General features: G+C 45.9%; 1 protein-coding gene across 3 annotated transcripts in view; it reads left to right on the forward strand.

Moving 5' to 3' along the window:
* MCC (MCC regulator of WNT signaling pathway) overlaps positions 1-20,165 on the forward strand; it is a 276,051-nt gene that overhangs the window by 174,294 nt on the left and 81,592 nt on the right. For all 3 annotated transcript variants that reach the window (XM_039239740.1, XM_039239741.1, XM_039239742.1), the window contains exons 4-5: positions 4,442-4,584; positions 19,655-19,818. In XM_039239740.1, the coding sequence (XP_039095671.1) occupies positions 4,442-4,584; positions 19,655-19,818 (307 nt within the window). The remainder of the gene's footprint in view (positions 1-4,441; positions 4,585-19,654; positions 19,819-20,165) is intronic.

Genomic DNA, 20,165 nt, shown 5'->3' on the forward strand with positions numbered 1-20,165 from the left:
ATGCCAACATAAAATAGACATGGGGATTGCTAATGAAGTAATACTTATATCAAATACTACTGACTCCATGGTACTTCACCTTAAGGTCTGGAAAGCAGGATAAGAATTACACTTTCATTGACTGTGCCCTTTTCTGAAAAGGGATCATTTCACCCCTAGCCAATAATGAGAAGGATTCTTTAAAAATCATCGTCAACAACAACAGAATCTTTTCCTGAGGTCACTATATTTGATTGTTGTTTCCCTGGCCCTAAATTTAGGAATGAGGTTGTACTGATCACTAGTTGCAGAATCTTGGGTAAATTACTTAGCCTCTTGAAGCTTCAACTGCCGTATTTATAAAATAAAGGTATTAATCCTGGCTTTGAAGAGCCCAAAGATCTCTGCCAGTCTGGGACTTTTCTGCCACTGCTAGTTACACAGGTGATGGGGACAATCTGATGCCTGCCTACTTGAGAGCATTTTTCTTTTCTTTTGTCATCTAAACTAGTAGCAAGCACTAATCATTGCTACTCTAGGAGCAACTTGGAAGCACTTCACAAATGCTTCTAAGTGAATGAAACGAGGTACATTTAGAATCCTGTGAGATGATTCTTTTTATTTAAAATTTTTTTTAATGTTTTATTTATTTTTGAGAGAGAGAAAGAGAGACAGAGAGACAAAGAGAGACAAAGCATGAGTAGGGTAGGGGCAGAGAGAGAGAGGGAAACACAGAATCTGAAGCAGGCTCCAGAGCACAGAACCCGAGGCGGGGCTCAAACCCATGAACTGTGAGATCATAACGTGAGCCGAAGTCGGATGCTAAACCGACTGAGCCACCCAGGCGCCTCTGTGAGAGGATTCTTGATGTTCCAAATAGAGACACCTGAGAACTTTGCAATTCCATAATTGTGAAACTACCACAATAGTGTCTAATTATCAACATTTATCAGTTTATCAAAGCTTCTGGTTTTTTGATTTTTGGGTTTTTGTTTTTTGTTTTTGTTTTTGGCTTAAAATAGTCACTTCCTGGATCTTTTCATGTTTTCTTCCTTTTCATCAGCAGCACTGGCAGCTGGTGTTCTTTGGGGAGGTTCTCTTTCCTGCCCAAAATAAGTTATCATTTGCCAAGAGTGACTGTATACACAACAGAAAGAAGCAAACAGTGAAGTTGCTTTGAGGTGCTGATGCTGTGTTGTTAGCTAGACAGCTTTACCAGCCAGGATGCTCCTGTTGCACAGAGCAGCCTTGAAAACACACCTTATATTCTTTTTTTGTAAAGCTGCTGGCACCAGTGGAGTGTTTCTGACTTCTCGCTCCATTGCTCTGGGTGACCCAGTGCTCCCGGATAAGACTGTAGAGAGAAGACCTGGAGCATGAGTCTTCTACATATACTGCACTCGCAGACTGTCAGCTTACAAAAAGCCCCGAGTGAATTGGCTTTTGTTCTTTCTCAGTCCCGGATTCCAGCCTCTTTTCAGGAATGCTGCCAGTAATGATATTCAGCAGATGATAAGAATATGCAGCTCTCTGAATTCTTTAACCAAAGTCAGTGGGAGAAATAACAAGGTTGCACAAAGCTTTAATATTTAGGTTCAATGTAACCATTTTTATACCTCATTCTTCGTGGTACAAAACCCGGCCTGAACTCACTAGGTTGTTTTCTGCCTCTAATTGCTATTTACTTTGTTTGCACGTGTTGGTTTGTAGTATAGGACTCAATATGATCACCATAAGGAGGAATCTTAACCAGAGATGTTGTGTGCTCAGCTCAGCCCCTCCCTTTGGGGTCAAGAACATAGACCTTCTACACTTCCCTCCTGCTTGTTTTACCTGTTTTCATATGAGAGCTCAGCAGCACGCCCTTCTTCCTGAGTTCCTGGACTTCACTCATTTTATTTTTATTTCTACCACCTAACCCTGATGATTTGCCTCCTTCAATACAGTACGTTCTCCTTCTGGTCCCAACGGCCCACTCAACAAGCGACCTGAGTGCCCCTCCAGCCTCATGTTTCTATCCTGTACCCCATGTGGTCTCAGCTATACAGCTACTTGTTCCTCTCGATTCCCATTGTCATTCACATTCAATAAAAAGTCTTCCCTGGTTACTACTCACCTGCAGTCCCAGACTCCCCTCCTGTGCCCACACACAGCATCCTTCTTAGGTTAGAATTAGCTATGGACACATTTGACTCCTGGAAGACCACATCCATCTGGTCTTGGCTTTCCTATCCTTATTTTGGTGCTCAGATACATTGACCAAGGATCCTTGCTTTGCATTTCATGACCCTGAAAGTCTTCTGCCTAAGATAGCATTTCTAATGTGGTGTGATTCTCCTTCAGACTGTACTCTGACCTTGGTAAGGAATGGCCCTGAATCAACAGCCTGCCTTTCCTACCCCTTCCCTCTTCTCTGCTGTATAAAGTTCATCCTAATAAGCCCTAGAAGTCCTTACAAAGCAGGAGATTTGGCAGCCAGTATATGTTTTGGAACCTGCCAAGCCAGAAGGGTTTAAGGTGGCTCTTAACGATTTTGCAAATGCCATTTATACCAGAGATACAGCAGCATCTATCTGGCTTTCTTGGCTATAAAGAGAGTCTCAGCCAAGCTGAAGCTGATTACATTGGCCGTGCAACAAAGGTAATTTATTCATCACACACAAAACCTCCCGTTAACTAAAATCAGATTTCTAAGTGCTGATTGAAAGGAGAGCTGATATATCAGAGCACAATTACCCTCTGGGCCATAAAGGCTACTATTAAGGTACTTTTTAATTGTTTTCATTCCTAAACCTAATTATTGTTAGCTTTGCAGGTGGCTAATAATTAACTTATTCATAGAACATTAACCTATATTTTTTGCTTTCACTGCTCCCATTCTAATTCATATTTTGCATGTCTGGGGGTTTAATATCTGTTCAGAGTCTCCCCAGATTTCAGGATGGCTTTTATTAAAAACACCTTATAAAGCAGGGGCTCAGCTGAATTCCTTCCCTGTGAGGATGTTGATTTCTGGAAAGAACTAAGAACCCTGGAGAGTTCTTCACATTCTTTAACTTACAGGTGTATCTCCCCGGCTTAAAATGGCAGTTGTCTCTTCTCCAAGTTCCAGTGGTCACGCGTCACCATCTTGGTCTACCCCAAACCCAAGACTGGAAGACGTTCTGTCCTCCTGGTGTCAACTACTTTAAGTGAAAGCCAAGCCAAGAGGACTTTTCTTCCTGGCTTTCTTCATAGACCCCTATGGACTTTCCACCCTCGTGATTTTTTTTTTTTATTTTTTATGTTTTATTTATTTCTAGGAGAGAGAGAGACAGCGTGAGCAGGGGAGGGTCAGGGAGAGAGGGAGTCACAGACTGATACAGGCTCCAGGCTCCGAGCTGGCAGTCAGCACAGAGCCCGACGCGGGGCTCGAACCCAGGAACCGTGAGATCATGACCTAAGCGAAAGTCGGACGCTTAACCGACTAAGCCACCCAGGCGCCCCTCCACCCTCATGATTAAATCCCCTGACAGTTTTCTCTTCTGGCTCACCTGCAAAGTAAATGCTTCAGAGGGAGTCAATGTTGTGCCCTCCACGTCTGTGTCCATTGTGTGTGTGGTGATGGTGGTGGCGTGAGGAAGAGGCATGCATGTGCTTTGAAAGACTTGCTACAATTTTAAGTTTCCTTCACTTGCTCATAGCTAATTCCAGGACCAAAGATTGAGGGATTGTGAAGGGCTGAGAAGGGGTGGGTGTGTGTGTACAGATGGAACATAGCAGCATTTAAGTGTTGTCTTCCTGTTAGAAGTGCTAACTGATGGAAACAGACTACTGAGTGGGGTGCATTAACTCACTGTGTCTATTTTTCTCCTCTTCCCACCTTCTTTTCCCATCCCCTAATGCCACTGGCTTACTTTGGGGAAAGTAAGTGTGGGAGGGACCTCTCAAAGCATCCAGTTTGATCTGCATCGGTGAGGTGCTGGTTTTCCGGTAGCTCCAGGCTCAACACTTCTTACATCCCCTTCCAAGGAGAAAGCCCACAGTGGGACCTTCCAGGTGATGGGATGTGATATTCCTGTACACCAGACTCCTGCCCCCTGTAGCCTATGTACTCAGACCAATACTGCTTCAGGTCTTGGGTTCTTTTTCATCTCAGAATTTGAGGAGGTGAAAAAACCTAATTTCTTCAGGAAATCTTTAAAGGAAAAAAGTTTCTAGTAGGCTGTTAGATGAATCTTGTTTTGTGTGTGTGTGTGTATGTATGTGTGTGTACACTGAAGCAACCTTTAGGTTTCACATACTGACTGGATGTGACTGACCATTTATCAGGCCTGAAAAGAGTCCTAGTCCATATGGCTGAGGGGGTTGGGTGGGGGAGATCTGCCTCTCTCTGAATTTCTTTCTTGCTCTTCAATGTCATGTTTTCTAGGAATTTGTGTTCTCTCGGTCAGTGGTAGCTGACTCTCCTTTCTTTTCTCAGGGAGGAAGATGAGTACTCAGAACTGCGATCAGAACTTAGCCAGAGTCAGCACGAGGTCAATGAAGACTCTCGAAGCATGGACCAAGACCAGACTTCTGTCTCCATTCCTGAAAACCAGTCTACCATGGTCACTGCTGACATGGGTGAGTCTGCCTGTCATTGCACGAAGCCAGATTGTAATGGGAATTTTAGAAATATAAGGCAGCCTGAATTAAAATTTAATTAGTTAAGGAGTTTGGTGAGTAGATGAAATCACATCCATTTGAGAGTCCCTTACGTGCTCCTTTATTGGATCTCAAGAGCTGAATTAGCTTTCTGCCTTAATGCTTGTGATTCAAACATATGTCACCTCTATTTGAAAAATCTGGAAGTAGGGAATCAGCTGAAAAGGCTATTGTAGTGTTCCAAGTTGGAGTAAAATCTGAACTATGAAGGCAGGGATGGGAAGGATGGAATGGGTGGCAACACACTGTGATGGAAGAACCAATCATTTTTAGCGACCGTTGGGTAAGAAGGAATCTGAAATAACTCCAACATGTTGATCCAAAGTGACTAAGGGCATGATCATATTTCTTAGTAAGGAAGCTTGGTTGAGAAATGAGGTGGGAAATAGGTACATATGTTTGAAGTTGTAGAGAAATGCCCATCTGGGAATACCTGGTATAGTGTGTTATAAACTGCAGGTCATGACCTGATAGTGAATATTGAGATTGTATGAAAAATACTTTTAAAGTGAAATCAAACAGGAAAAAAAATAGAATAATACTGAATTATGAGACTTATTTGTTGAGTGTGTACCTATGTAGTAAGTTGCCAAATGAAGTGTTTCAACTGTGGGCTGCAGTCAACCCACAGAATGTTGCAAAACCACTGGGCTACTTGGAGATGCTTAACTGGATCTTTGGAGAGATTGGGGTTGAGGATAAAGCCTTTGAAGTTACGTAAGGTGATCTTTGTGGTCCAAAGTGTGTGGAGTCAGGAGGAAGAACACCATATCTGAGGAAATGGTCATATGTAGGGAAGAGCTAGAGGAAGAAGTAGGAGAGGTAAATATAGTGTAACTTTCTTAGAATCTAAAATGTCATTGGGGAGAGACTTTAATAGTACACATTTGTATTAATTATAAAAGTGCTGTAACATGAAGGAACATGATACCATGAGAGTTTATCAAAGGAATTTGATTCATCTTAAGATTCTAGAATAGCTTCCTCTAGGAAGTGACATTTGAGCTGAGAGCTGGAGGGTAAGTAGAAATTAACCAAGTAAGGAAAGAGATGAATTCGGGGGAAGGTGGGGGAAGTAGACGCATTCAAGGACATGAAAAAAGATCATCGTGTATGGAGGGCCCAGAGGTGTGAGATGGAGGCTGGAGTGATAGGTAGGGGTGATAGCATGCAAGATATTATCGGCCATGTGAGAAAGTTTGACCTATATTCAAGGACACACAAGAAACCACTGAAAGGTTTTAGTAGTGGAGGAGGGAGACAAGATGATCAGATTTGCATTTTGAATCAATCATTCTATAGTAAAGAGAATCAGTGGATCAGGAATGAACAGGGGAGGGGCCTGTGGGTGGCTCAGTGCATTAAGTGTCTGACTTCAGCTCAGATTATCTCACGAGCTGTCAGTGCAGAGCCGGCTTTGGATCCTCTCCCCTTGCCCCGCCCCTTCCCTGCATGCACTTGCACTAGCGTGCATGCTTTCTCTTTCTCTCCCCCCACTCTCAAAAATAAACATTAAAAGAATAATAGTAAAAGAATGAATGGAGGAGGCCAGCTAGGAAACCATTGCTAACATCCCACTGGGCACAATTATCGCTAGGATCAGGGTGGTGGTAGTTGAGATCTAGAGAGGTATAAAATTGGCAAGATCTGCTGAAGGATTAGAAACAGAGGGTGAAAGGAGAAAGTATGTGTGTGGAGATGTTCCCTTAGTGTCTGGATTGTACAGTGGATGGATGATGCTGCAAATCGCCAACATGGGAGGACAGGAAAGAGAGCCAGGTGGCTTTGCTTTGAGTTTTGTTTGGTTTTGTTTCACTCGAGGGGATGGGAGTTCAGGGTGCAGGTCAGAGGTTCTGTTCAGGCATAAGTCCGAGGTGTCCCGGGGTCTGTGGGCGGAGTTGCTTCCGAAGGCAGCAGGTATACATAAGCCAAGAGGAGAGGTCTAGGCTGAAGGAAAGCAGTTAGGAGACACTGGGTTATTGCAGATGGTTGCTGAAGCTGCAGGAGGCTATGCGTAGAACGAGGAGTTCAGAGAATGGGGGCCTAAGCTTTGAGGACCGCCAGCTGAAGAGGAGACTTTAAAGAGCTCTTGGCAGGGACACAGTCTCAGTTTAAATGCATCTCCTCTGAAAGCATCTCCTGAGCACCAGGCTGTGCAAGTTCCTGTGTTGACCCTGTTGCTGCCCCCATTTGTCATCTTCTATCAAATTGAAATTTAAAAAAAAAAGTTATTTTTGAGAGAGAGAGAGAGAGAGAGAGAGAGCGAACAGAGGAGGGGCCAAGAGAGAGGGAGACACAGAATCTAAAGCAGGCCCCAGGCTCTGAGCTGGCAGCACAGAGCCCAATGCAGACCTCGAACTCACAAACTGCAAGATCATGATCTGAGCCAAAGTTGGACCCTCAACTGACCAAGCCACACAGGCACCCCTCGAATTGAAGTTTTAAATGATATATTTCTAGTTCTTTTCTTGACTGACTCACTAAACTCCACTGGGCAGAAGTGTATTTATTTTATCTTCTAATAGATTTCCAGAGCCCGCCACCAGGCTTAGAACATAGTGTGTGTTCAGAGAAACTTGCTGGAATGAACAAGTAAAGCAGTCAGTGAGTCCATCAAGCAGTCGGCCAGCCAAAGGTGGGAGGAAATGAGGAGAGCCATATTTAGGAAGCCAGTGAGGCAGAGAATACTCAAAGAAGATGGAAGGGTAAACAGGAGGGATTGCTCCTAAGGCCAGCAGTCATTGAGCCTGTAAACTGAAACCGATGTGATCTCAACAGAAAAGGCATGAGGAGCGGGGAAACCTCCCAGATCTCAAGCTCTTGGCTTCAGGCTGAAACTGCCTCTCTGAAACTTGCCTGAACCCATACCCCAGGCCTTAAGTTAGAATACACACAATCTCCTGGGACCATCCCAGCTGTGGGTTCAAGCCCCACGTGCTGCTCTTTCAGCGTCAGGATCTCAAACCCTCCTGACCCCAGGCTTCTGGACTCTGACTTCCAGCCTTGGGAGTGGGACAGGTGCTGATGGCCAAGACGTTCCCATCCAAGCAAAGAGATGTGCCTACGCTGATCTCTCCATTCATGTCTCTAAAAGCGCGTTTTATGAAACTAAGTTGTGCCCCGTACTCCAACAATGTTTCATAAGTAGGGTGGGGAAGTGGAGGGGTAACCCTACCTGAGTAGACCGGGCGTCTTTCAGGTGTGACCTCCGGGGCTCCTGACAGAGCACTCGGTAGCTCAGGTTGTCTGCCCAGGAGCCCGGGTCTGCCTGCCTGTGCTATGAGCTGGCTTCGTTTTCCCAGATCATTAATCTCAGATCCGATCTTTCCATCCTTTTCCTCGCTATAAATATACGTTCATCAGAGCCAGTGATAGTACCTTTGCTGACGAGACTGAGCTCCTGTTTGGAAAGGACCCTGTTTCCGCAATGCCTGTATGTGTTCTCTGCCCACACAGGCGGCCCTTACTCACTTGTTTAGCCACTCACTGGGTGCTGTGCGAGGGGGATGTAAGTCACAGGCCCTCCGACTGCGAGACTCTCACACTTCGTTCTCTCACACCCAGAGGGACATCCCAACTCCTGACATCAACACTAGGCCCCCACAAGCTAAGCGTCTCCCACTTCAGGCGGCCACCTCCCCACCCATCCCTGGTCTTCCCCAGCCGTGGCCACACTGGCGTCCTTGCTGTCCGTCACACCTGACCAGCTCGTCTTGTCTCCCTGCTCCTTCTGCCTGGAGTGCTCCTTCCCTGAGCCAACCCTGAGCTCCCTGGCTGTGGCTGCCAGCCAGCCAGCCCTGGTCAGAGGGCCCTAGTGGAGCACTGTGACCTTTCCTCACCCTCACTGCCAGGTGCTGTCCTCCTTTGCCAGCTTCATTTCTCCTCACAGCACTTAGTGCTTCCTGATGACACATTGTATGTGCATTTATTTCATTGAGCGTTACCAGTGGTTACCGGTCCCTCACGCCAGAATCTAGAATGCAGGCACCACGAGGGCAGGGGCTCCCGCTGTCCTGTGTGCCAGTGTAACAGTGCCCACACAGAGGAGGCCCCCAGTATTGAGCAGCAGGCAATGCCATCTTGGAGCTTCTCTGGAGGATGCAGACACAGAAACAGGGAATGACCAGCAGTGGAGCAAGGGCCACAGCGGGAGGTGGACAGGGGCTCCGGCAACACCCTCGGGCAGGAGCGTTGGTAAATACATCCCAGAGGTCACATCCAGCAGAACTCGGGGGACAGGCAGGAGCGATGCAGATAAAGAGTAGGGGGCACGGGGAGAGCCCAGGAGGCCCCGGGCCGGCACCTGCTGGGTCCCCAAGGAGGGCAGGGACATCGAGGAGGAGGAGCACATTAGGGTTTCTGCAGAGTGCCGCCCCTGTGTGCGTCCATCGGAACTGGAAGCCTGCCTCTTCGTATTCCTTTGCCATTTTCCAATTAAATGGCTTCAATAGGGAAAAAAGCTTCCATATATAAACACCATTATAGGAAATCATTAAAAAGCAGCCGTTTCATTATGGTTGCTATATTTGCAAACCTGCATTAGCAACCCAGAGGTTTTCTTAAGCCGGATTTTGTATGCAGGGTTTGCTGCAGTATATTCACCGATCTTCATTTAAGATAGCACGAGTTAGTCCAATCTTCTCCCTTCATCAGAAAGCACTTTTCTTGTTTTCAGACCCCACCCATCAGAGCCAGGCTGCCCAGTCAGCGAGCAGCTGCTGGGCAGGGTCCGCCCGGAGGAGTAAACCAGCAATTTAGAAAGTGCTCCGACTATCTAACCAGTCCTGTGAAGAAGGAGACAGGCCCCAGCAGTGTCTCATGGCATCTTAAAATAAACTGCTTTACCTCTGTTCAGACCTGGTCACACAGCTGTTTGGAAAATAAAGGTAATAGACAAAGACAAGGCAGGAATTACGGCTTGGGAATTTTATTCCCTCAGTTTGGCAAAGAGCTCTAGTTAGGGAGAGGCTGGCTCGAATAGATACCATGTTTTGCTCACTTTATGTCGAGCATTAACATGCATTCCTTGTGTTTAATCTTCAGCCTTGAAAGGAGGCCCTGTAAATCTCCTCACCTGTCAAATTGGGCTAGCAGGGTTCAGAGGGGGTGAGTCACTTGTCCAGGGCCACACAGCTAAGCAGTTGTTACCGTTGTTGGCGGCCGTGTTTCTGTAGATGTCTTTGCTCTTACATGCCTCTGCCTAAATGGTGAAACGTGCCTGCGGTTAGTATGTTCCGCTTACTGCGATCCTTTGAGGTCTCTTGTGCTGATGGGGGAATTTAGGGAGCAGCTGTGCCATCACAGCACCTGGCTTAATAGCAGTGTTTGCCGTTCATCGAGATTTTGCAGACTTCCATCTCAGAACACTTTGAGGCCAAGTGACTCTGGCTGTTGCCATAGAGCAGAACACAGATGCGTGTGTGCATGTTCGTGCGTGTGTGGGGCACACGCTCTAGCAGGCTGCTCTCCCAGCTCTGTTAATGGAACAGCAGAGCTCATCTGGAAATGTTGTTTGTAAAACAAAATCCTTGATCCACTGGACCTTTGCACAGCCTGCAGTGGGTTCTGCTCCTTATGTTGAGATCTCTTCTGGCGTTATATGAGAAATTCTTCTTTCCCTGGGATCTAGCAATGCTCAACTATTCCACACTCAGGGATGAAAGGAAGCATATGATACCTTGTTTGCTGGTGGGATCATTTAGGTACAGATTTCCTCCTTATGAGTGGTTTTTGGAGGACAACCAAGGAAGAATTTAACACATGAAACCTGGCTCTTTGGCACAGCTGTGACTATGAAATATGTTTGACGTGAAAGCCAGATTTTCCTGGCATAATGGCCGATGAGACTTAATGGCTTCAGGAAAAAAAGTTCCAAAGTGTCAAGCAGCCACTCCCAGTGAGGAGAAAGGGGGGTCGGGGCAGGGAAAGGCAGCCCTGCCGCCTCCAAAAACGATTTCTGCGGGGTTGGAGAGAAGTGTTTACAAAGACAAGGGAGGCTGTCTGGAGAAATTTGCATTTTTGTGAGGAATGGGGGTGACTAGATGGGTCCTCCAACAAAGGCTTTTTAAAAGACCCTCAGATCATTTGTAACCTGATTCTGGAACTTTGAAGAATCAGGCCACAGGTTGGAAAGGTTAGACGGGATTGAAAATAGCCCCTTGAGTCATTGATGGAATAGGCCCCCTTTGTGGCCTTTTTGTTTTTCCTTCGCCTCACTTTAACCGGGCGGCTTAATTTCTCCTAAGCGGTTCACAGAGTTGGTCATCCCTGAGAACCAAGCCTAGAGGCGACTTTGAAGTTCTGAACTTTGACTCACTGGACTCTTTGAGGTGGCTGTGTGCTTTCTCCTTGGGATCTGAGCCTGGTCAAATAAGACCTGTCTGCGAATGTCAACAGGGCAGAATGACGGAAGAGTGCACCTAAAATCATTCTGGAACTTTCCTTACAGTAATCAAGCTTGTAAGCAGGAAAAGTCATGGCTTCTTTTCAGTTTATGTGACTTTGAAGCATTTCTCCCAAATTGTACTCAGTAGTTCTTCAGTCCCCAAACGACACTTGGGGTATAAGATGCAAATGGCAAGGCATTGATCTACCACATTTATTCGAAATGAGTTCCCATAAATGTTGCGATTCAGAAACTCCTTTTGTAATATAAGTTGTCTAAATTTTCTAAACAGACTGTGTCTCTTCAGATGAAATTGGCTTTTTTTGGTTGTTGGAAACTCATGACATGTTTTTCCTTAAAACCAGCATTATAAAGGAGTGTTTGCTTCCAAGACCAGCCAGTGAAAGCCTGTTTTATTTTTTTTTTAATTATTTTTATATACTTTTTAAAAATGTTTTATTTATTTCTGAGAGAACGAGTGAGTGAACAGGGGAGGGTAGGAGAGAGAGGGAGACACAGAATCTGAAACAGCCTCCAGGCTCTGAGCTGGTTGTCAGCACAGAGCCCGACACGGGGCTCGAACCTGTGAGAACTGCGAGATCATGACCTGAGTTGAAGTTGGACGCTTAACCGACTGAGCCACCCAGACGCCCCTGTGAAAGCCTGTTTTAATCTGTAATGGGAATAAAGTTTGGGACTCTCATCAGGGTTATTACAACCCCAACCAGCACTATGACCATGGTTCCTGAAAGAAAGGATTGTGTCGACCATATCTGGATGTCAGAAGCACATCTCCTTTCTCCTGGAAGCTTTGGGAATTCTCCCATCCCTGCCACAGTGAGAGCCCCAGGGTCTGGAACTGGTATTGACAGCCTGCTCTGCACTGGCACTGTTTGCTCTTGAGATTTGAGACAGGGGCCTAACCAAAAAGGGCCCTTGAGTGGAGATGGAAGACCCAGGCACTGAGGAAGGACCATTTGGACCAGAGGTTATTGAGCTTGGGGAGAGAGTGGTCAGAGGTGATGTTGTAGAGAAACAAACTGTGTTAAAACTGCAAAGTGACTGTAGCAACAATGAAAACAAATTCAGGCTGGTAAGTTTGGCTGAAAAGGAAGTCCTACAAGTACGGGGCGCCTGGGTGGCTCAGTCGGTTGGGCATCTCAATTCTGCTCAGGTCATGGTCTTACAGTTCATGGGGTTGAGCCCCGCGTCGGGCTCTGTGCTGACATCTCGGAGCCTGGAGCCTACTTTGGATTCTATGTCTCCCTCTCTCTGCCCCTGTGGTGCTCTGTCTCTGTCTCTCTCTCTGTCTCTCAAAGTAAATAAACATTAAAAGAAAAAGAAAAGAAAAAAAGTCCTGAAAGTACAACTTGGTTTCCTTTGGGAAAAGAAACACATCCCTTCCAGTGAAGTTAGGACCCGGCCAGCGTGGCGGCTGGTGGCTCCCACCCTGACTCGTGCCTGTGGTCTTGGGGGATCATTTGGGTGTGGCAGTGACACTTTCCAGAGAGCATTCTGGTTCTTGTAGCTGCACAGAGAAATAGATTATCACAGGGGTCCCCACATTAAATCTAGACTCAGTGTGTCCGTGCTCTGTCAGGCCTTCTGGCCTTGAATGGTAAAGTATTTATTCCCCCCTCAACTTTTTATTTTGAAAAACTTTAAACTTTCATAAATGGTAAAATGAACCCCTAGAAGCCCTTTGTCTAGATTCACTAGCTGTTCATGTTATGACACATTGGATTTTTGCACACATGCAGAAATTTTTTTTTGAGCTATTTGAAAGTAAGTTGCAGACATCATGCAACTTCACCCTAAATATATCAGCACAAACCTCTTAACAACGGGAAACTTCTCTTTTTTAACCACAGCACTTTGATCATACTCGAGAATTTTAACCCAGATGGAATGTTATATATAGTCCATATTCAAATTTTCCTAAATGTACCATTAATGTCTTTTGTTGCTTTTGTTTAATCCAGGATCCAGTCAAGGCTCACACATTATGTTTAGTTACCACGTCTCTTTATGCTCCTTTAATCTAGAACAAGTCTCCCACCTTTCTTGTCTTTCATGACCTTGACTTTTATGAAGAGGCCATGTGAGTAGCATCGTAGAAAGTCCCTCAGTCTGGATGGTCTGATTGTTTTCTTAGCATAAGATATGAGGTTAGCATTTTTCGCAAGAATATACATGGGTGGTGATGTGCCTTCACAACTGTGTTGCTGCAGGAAATTCATGGTATCAGTTTGTCGATAATGGCAATCTTGAGGTGCTTTTAAGCTGTCACAGCACCGTTCTTCTGAGTCCTCCTGCCTTCAGGAGATACAGGCCTGGTGTGCCGTACTCAGGGTGCAACCTTGATGGATACTGTCTTTTTTTTTTTTTTAATAAATAGTTTATTGTCAAATTAGTTTCCACATAACAGTGCTCATCCCCACAAGTGTCCTCCTCCATGCCCATCCCCCCTCCCCCTCCACATCCATCATTCCTCAGTTTTTGTCAGCATTCAAGAGTCTCTCATGGTTGGCCTCTCTCCCTTTCCCCCACCATTTCCCCCCTTCTTCTCCCCCATGGTCCTCCGTCAAGTTCCTCCTAATCCTCCTATACGTGCAAACATGATATTTGTCCTTCTCTGCCTGACTTATTTCGCTCAGCATAACACCCTCAAGGTCCATCCATGTTGCTACACATGGCCAGATTTCATTGTTTCTCATTGCCATGTAGGATTCCATGGTGTAGATAAACCACATCTTCTTAATCCCTTCGTCCGTTGATGGACACTTAGGCTCTTTCCATGTTTTAGCTATTGTGGAGAGTGCTGCTATGAACATTGGGGTACATGTGCTTATGGATACTGTCTTACTCCTTTCTTGCAGACCCTCCCGTTGTCTTCTGTTTCTTCTTTTCCGTGTTTCATTCTAGTTTTGCTTATCCCTTGCCGCATGCCACGTGAAGGGGGCTGCTTATAAAGGAAAGCCACAGCCCTCCTGGTTTCAGCGTTAGCACCGCAGCAGCAGCTGAGCGGTTACATCTTTAGGAGATCACAGCTGGCCTCTTAGCAGAACCTCTAGGTTGATGCTGAAAGAATCTGTAGCTCTTTGCTCCATTTGACTTGCCTTATGAGACACAGTGTACACCCAGGCAGAACAGCAGTTGGCGGGGAGGGGTGGTACATGTGCTGGTGGTACATTGTGGTTATGACCTGGGCTGCTGCACCACTAGGTAAGGCCTTGGGACTGTTCACAGCAGGCCTTCAGCTGCTTCTGTTTCTCAGACTGGCTCAAATTCACTATGCCTAGCGTCTCTAACTTGAGTGGACACATCCACCTTAGGGATCCACCCAATTGAAAGCTTTCTGCCTTTTAAGCAGGGTGTGGTATGCCACGTGATAGGTCTTAGATTTGATGATTCTTTTTTTTTAATGTTTTTATTTATTTCTAGGAGAGAGAGAGAGACAGCGTGAGCAGGGGAGGGTCAGAAAGAGAGGGAGTGACAGACTGAAACAGGCTCCAGGCTCTGAGCCGGCAGTCAGCACAGAGCCCGACGCGGGGCTCGAACCCACGAACCGCGAGATCATGACCCGAGCGAAAGTCGGACGCTCAACCGACTAAGCCACTCAGGCGCCCCAGATTTGATGATTCTTGACCAGTGAGCCGCCTAACAAAAACTGGATACTTTTAAGTTGATTTACCAAAAAAGTCTTTCATTTCTTTTACACCTTCAGCTCAGGTGGTCTTTATTGAACACTGGTCCGTGGCCACTGTTGTGAGCATCTGGGAACACAAGGACTGATAAACAGTCATTGGTCCCCAGGGCTGGACTTAGTAGGGTCGATATGTCTGTTAATAAGTAATTACAGGGAATGCAATGCCTCAAAGAAAGAAGTAAATAAGACTATAGGTGGGTGGGGGGTGGGCAAAATGCATGAAGGGGAGTGAGAGATACAAGCTTCCACTTAGGGAATGAATGAGTCACAGGGATGAAAGGCACAGCACAGGGAATACAGTCAGTGGCATTGTAATTGCGCTGCATGGTGACAGCAGCTAACAGCATAGTGTATAGACTTGTCCAGTCACCATGCTGTACAGCTGAAACTAATATAACATTGCATGCCAACTATACCACAATTTAAAAAACTTTTAAGGGATAATTTTTTTTAAAGACCATAAGTAATCAGGGAAGACTTCCTAGGAAAGGGGTATTTTGAGGCAGAACTTGAAAAACAGCTATTAGGAGGAAGAGAGAGAGAGGCTTCCAAAGGAGGCTGGTACATGACCGGTAAAGGTAGAGCAGAAGCCCCAGGAGCGTGCGCTCTTGAAGCTGTGACCGTGTTGTGGAGCAGATCCCTTCTGGTAAAGGTGCACAGCTCAGGGTCAGGTGGACCAGGGAAAGTGTTTGTAATGTCTAATGTTGTATCAGGGTTAGGGTTTTTACAGGAGGTTCAAAAAAACCAATAACTTTGGGCACCTGGGTGGCCCAGTCGGTGAGGAGTCTGACTTTGGCTCAGGTCGTGAACTTGGAATTCGTGAGTTCGAGCCCCATGTCTGGCCCTGTGCTGACAGCTCAGAGCCTGGAGCCTGCTTCAGATTCTGTGTCTCCCTCTCTCTCTGCCCCTCCCCCACTTGCACTCTCTCTATGTATTTCAAAAAAATTATATTAAAAAAAATGTTTAAACAAAAAACTCCACAAAGAACAGGCAGCCTTTGACACCAGATGCAAAGTAAACTAACTCTGGGATAGTTCCTTGTATGGAGCTCCAGGGGTAGGCTTCGTTGATCCTGAGGAAGAAAGAAGAAAATTAGTGTATGTGTTTAGCCCAGCAAGAATGCTGGTTTGGGTTAATTTTCATAGCCATGAACACCCTCTTTCCTCTTTCCCGATTGTCCTAGTACTTGGGTTTTCCCTCAAACAGCAACGTAAGAACCTAAGCCGCTGGGTTCTCCTTGGAAAAATGACCCTGAGCTCTCTTGTCTTTGTAGGTCCTCTCAGAAATCTAACGGGGAAAAGTTATATTTAGAGCTGACAGCAGAGGCAGGGCTGATTGGAGGGGGTAGGGCTCAGTGAGCAGCAGTGAGGGAAGCAGAGGAGCGCCATGGCCATGCTGAGTCCAAAGCAGCCAGCTGCTGGCCACTCCACAGATGCTTGTCGAGTGAGGAGCCAGGCCCACTATTGCCAGACCTGATTTTACAACAATAGCCATAAATTCTAATGACTTGACAATTAATTCAAAACTGTTGAGAAGAAACCAGAAGGGCTGTGCCAGATATCACCCCCAACACAATGCATCCTGGGCTGCAGGTGGCTAGCTGCCTCCTCTGCTCAAAGGGAGATGCTCATTCCATTCATTCATCTGTGTCCCCTGTTTCATCTTTCCAGCAAATTAGACAACTGCAAGGCACAAAGCCAAGACTGTGTGAACTTACGCCTTCCCAGAATTCCCTTCACGTTGTACTTTAACACAGGTTAATTTTAATTGAAGGTTAGTATAAGAAGAAACCACATGAAATCCGTCTATGTTTGAAACTGTGTCTGCGGAAGCTGGCGATCACATTGGGTTACACCACGTACGAAGTCCCATGCACCTAAATACTTTTAGCATCTGTTGCTAAGAACACATTGTCTCTCTTGTGAAACTGGAATGCTTCCTACTTTCTGACAGGACAGTTTCATTTTTGCTCTGGCTGCCAGGAAGCTCAGGGCTAAGTGGCAGCGTCTGCCCCAGCAGATATATGAGTCTCCATTTGCATCCTCGGGCTTTCCCTGGTTCCAGTCACTGTGCTTCCCCCTTTTTCCCCTCATCCTGCTCTTAAGCACTTAATAATACAAATCATTCAGGGATGCCTGAGTGGCTTAGTCAGTTCAGCAATCAACTTCAGCTCAGGTCATGATCTCGCGGCTCCTGAGTTTGAGCCCCATATAGGGCTCTGTGCTCACATCTCAGAACCTGAAACCTGCTTCAGATTCTGTGTCCCTCTCTCACTCTGCCTCTTCTCTATTCTTGCTCTGGCACTCTCTCCCTCTCTGTCTCACTCAAGAATAAATAAACACTAAAAAATAATGCAAATAATTCAAGAGTGTGTGTTAACTCCATCTCAGTGTACCAGGAACCCTGCACTTCAAGGTAAAAGATCATTTGGAGAAATTTCTCTGTTTATTACTTAGAATTAAGTGGGCTCCAGAGACAGTTCCAGTGGTTTGCTCCAGACCTCCTGGCCCTGAGTTGGTGGTAGGCACCTGTGCTTCATCTCCAGAGAGCCTTCTATAGTGAGGAGTGCCTCTCAGTGGTTAGCAGCTCAGGGAATGGTCCGTGATGAGGACAAAAAGCGTAAGATTGATGTAAAACATGATGCTACTGGCACCGTGTTTCCAGTCTGTCTGTCTCTTAAGTATATGATATGAGGTTCACATTTGCCCACTTAAAAATAATTCTTGATCGCCTATGCTATTCTTATTGCAGATACACTGGTGAGGAAGATCAAAGTTTCTTCTTGGAGCTCACATTTCAGAGAGAGGAGATAAGAGGCACCTAAATCAGATCAGATCGTGGTAATTGGCATGAAGAAGGCAGGATAATGGGGTAGGCACTGAGCCGAGAGAGGAGCTGGAACCCCACGCTTTAGGTTGGGAAGAGGCTTGATGAGGAGGTGCCATTTGAGCTGAGAGCAGAGTAAGTGGAGACTTGGGCAGAAATCAGTCTTGGCAGAGGAAACAGTAGAGGAAAAGGAAGTCCTGGAGCAGACAGGAAATTGGCGTCCTCCAAGGATGGAGAGAAGGTCAGGAGTGTAAACGGAGTGAGGGAGGGGAAGGGAGGCGGGCAGATGAGGCGGGCAGATGAGGCAAGGACAGGATCAGTGGTTCTAATTTTGGCTGCACGTGAGTGTGATGTGAAGAACTTTAAGAATGTTCCCAGTGCCGAAGCCCCACCTCCAGAGACTGTGATTTAATTGGTCTGGGGTGGGGCCTGGATGTTGGTAACTTATAAAAGCTCCGCAGAAAATTGCATGGTGCAGCCTGGGTTGAGAACATCATCAGTCCTGATCATGCAGAGTCTCATAGACTCTGGTGAGGAGTTTGGATTTTAGTTGAATGACAGTGGGAAGCCATTAGGTGGTCTGCGCTAGGGGAGTAACATTTGGCTTACGTCCTTAAAAGGCTCACTTTGGCTGCAGTGTGGGGAGTGGAGGTTGGAAGTCGTTTAGGTGGTTCCGTGGAGAAATCATGGTAGTTTGAACTGTGGTGGTATCTGCGGAGATGGTAAGAAGAACTCACTTTGGGGATAGGTTTTGGCATTTGCACTCACAAGATGGGTTGGGTTCCGGATGTGAGGCAAAAAGAAATGAAGCTTGCCTGCGAGTTAACCTAAGTAATTGAGTGATGCCATTCCAGAGATGGGTAGGAATGATGTGAGAGGAGGGAAAATAATTGTGTTCATTGGTTGGTATGAAAGCCTCAGGGTGTCTTCTCTCTAGATTGAGGTAACTTGGAGATCCAGGCAGTCAAATAAGATTGGCCAAAATATTCTGATAAAGCCTGTTTCTTATAGTACTGAGGGTTTTTTGTTTTTTTTTTTAAAGTCTTGCAAAGGTAAACACCAAAAGCAATGGACTGTTTTAGTGCGTGGAGCCTATGCTGAGGAGGGGGATAGAGGATGGAGAAGAGACACGGAAGATGTTGAACCCCTTTCATGCAGGAAATCAGACCGGGGTGGGGGAAGAATGTACTCTGCGAGGTTGCTTAGAGCGAACACCTGTCTTGCTACAAGAAAAGAATCCAAAATAGCAGGTTATTTGTGTTTGACTTTAAGGGGAGTTTTTCCCCCCACAAAATTACCTTCTAAAATATTTGTAACTTACATTAAATTATAATTAATTTTTCTTCCCAAACCAGGCCCTAGATGTCGAGCAAGTGAAAGTAACCCAGATTTTTAAGTCAGAATCAAATTATTGGAATGGTTTACAAGACCTTTACGTGGAGAACAAAATGAACTTCATTAGAACAGTTTACTTTTCCCCTCATGGAAAAGTGAGTTAAATTGCAGTGGTAGAACCGTTGAGTGGTCATATCAGAAAAAAAAGTCCTGATAATAAGCTCATTGGAGGCAAGCACTGTTCTCTTACATTTTTTACTTTTTAAAATGCCTGGTGTCCCTGTTCACTCTGGGCCTTTTTGTTTTGTTCATTTAGTAAAGTTATGAGATCTTAGCTGAAACTCTTTCTGTTGTCTGCTTGTCTGAATGGCTGAGGAGGAAGGTTGACCAGAAGTCTTCTGAAGTCCCAACAGCCCTTTGTGGGACCCTTTTTCATTCTTACCAAGGAATTTGAGAAATAGCTGTTTTCTAGGGAAAGACGAGAGCATTTAGCATGGCATGTCTATCTAGAAAATGGCCAAGATCTGAAACTCCTAAGTAAAGGCTTTACGTTGGCTCTAAGCCTCAGAGGCAGTGCCAGCAGCCTGTGAGTTGAGGCCACATAGCAGGAAAGTTGGAAATACGAAGCACCATTGCCATTCCATTTTACCTGACTGGGTCCCTCACGGTAAGTGAAACAGAGCATCCATTACCCACCTACCTGCTGAACTCCTCGCATCCACATTTGCTCACAGATAATTGCAGTGACCTGAACTCGGAGCTACAGAGGGTGCTGACGGGGCTGGAGAATGTGGTCTGCTGCAGGAAGAAGAGCAGCTGCGGCCTCTCTGTGGCCGAAGTGGACAGGCACATCGAGCAGCTCACCACGGCCAGCGAGCACTGTGACTTGGCTATCAAGGTACACCATCCCGACCCTCTGGCTGGCTCTTTGAGAGTATCCGAGGGAAATGGTCCCATCTCTCTCTCTTTTGAAGTGTGGTTTTCTCAAATATGTGTTAGGAATGAGCATTTCTAAGAAAACCGTACTGTACATTGGAGTAGGAAGAAGTAGGAGTCCTCTAAATTTTTGTTGGGCTGAGTCACACTGGGAAAAAAAAAAAAGGCATGGGGCACCTAGGTGGCTCAGTCGGTTAATTGTCCAGCTTCGGCTCAGATCATGATCTCAGGGTTTGTGAGTTTGAGCCCCTCATTGGGCTCTCTGCTATCAGTGCAGAGCCTCCTTCGGATGCTGTGTCCCCCTCTCTC

Source organism: Hyaena hyaena, unplaced genomic scaffold, assembly GCF_003009895.1.
Source record: "Hyaena hyaena isolate Hyena2069 unplaced genomic scaffold, ASM300989v1 scaffold_160, whole genome shotgun sequence".
Lineage (NCBI taxonomy): Eukaryota > Metazoa > Chordata > Mammalia > Carnivora > Hyaenidae > Hyaena > Hyaena hyaena.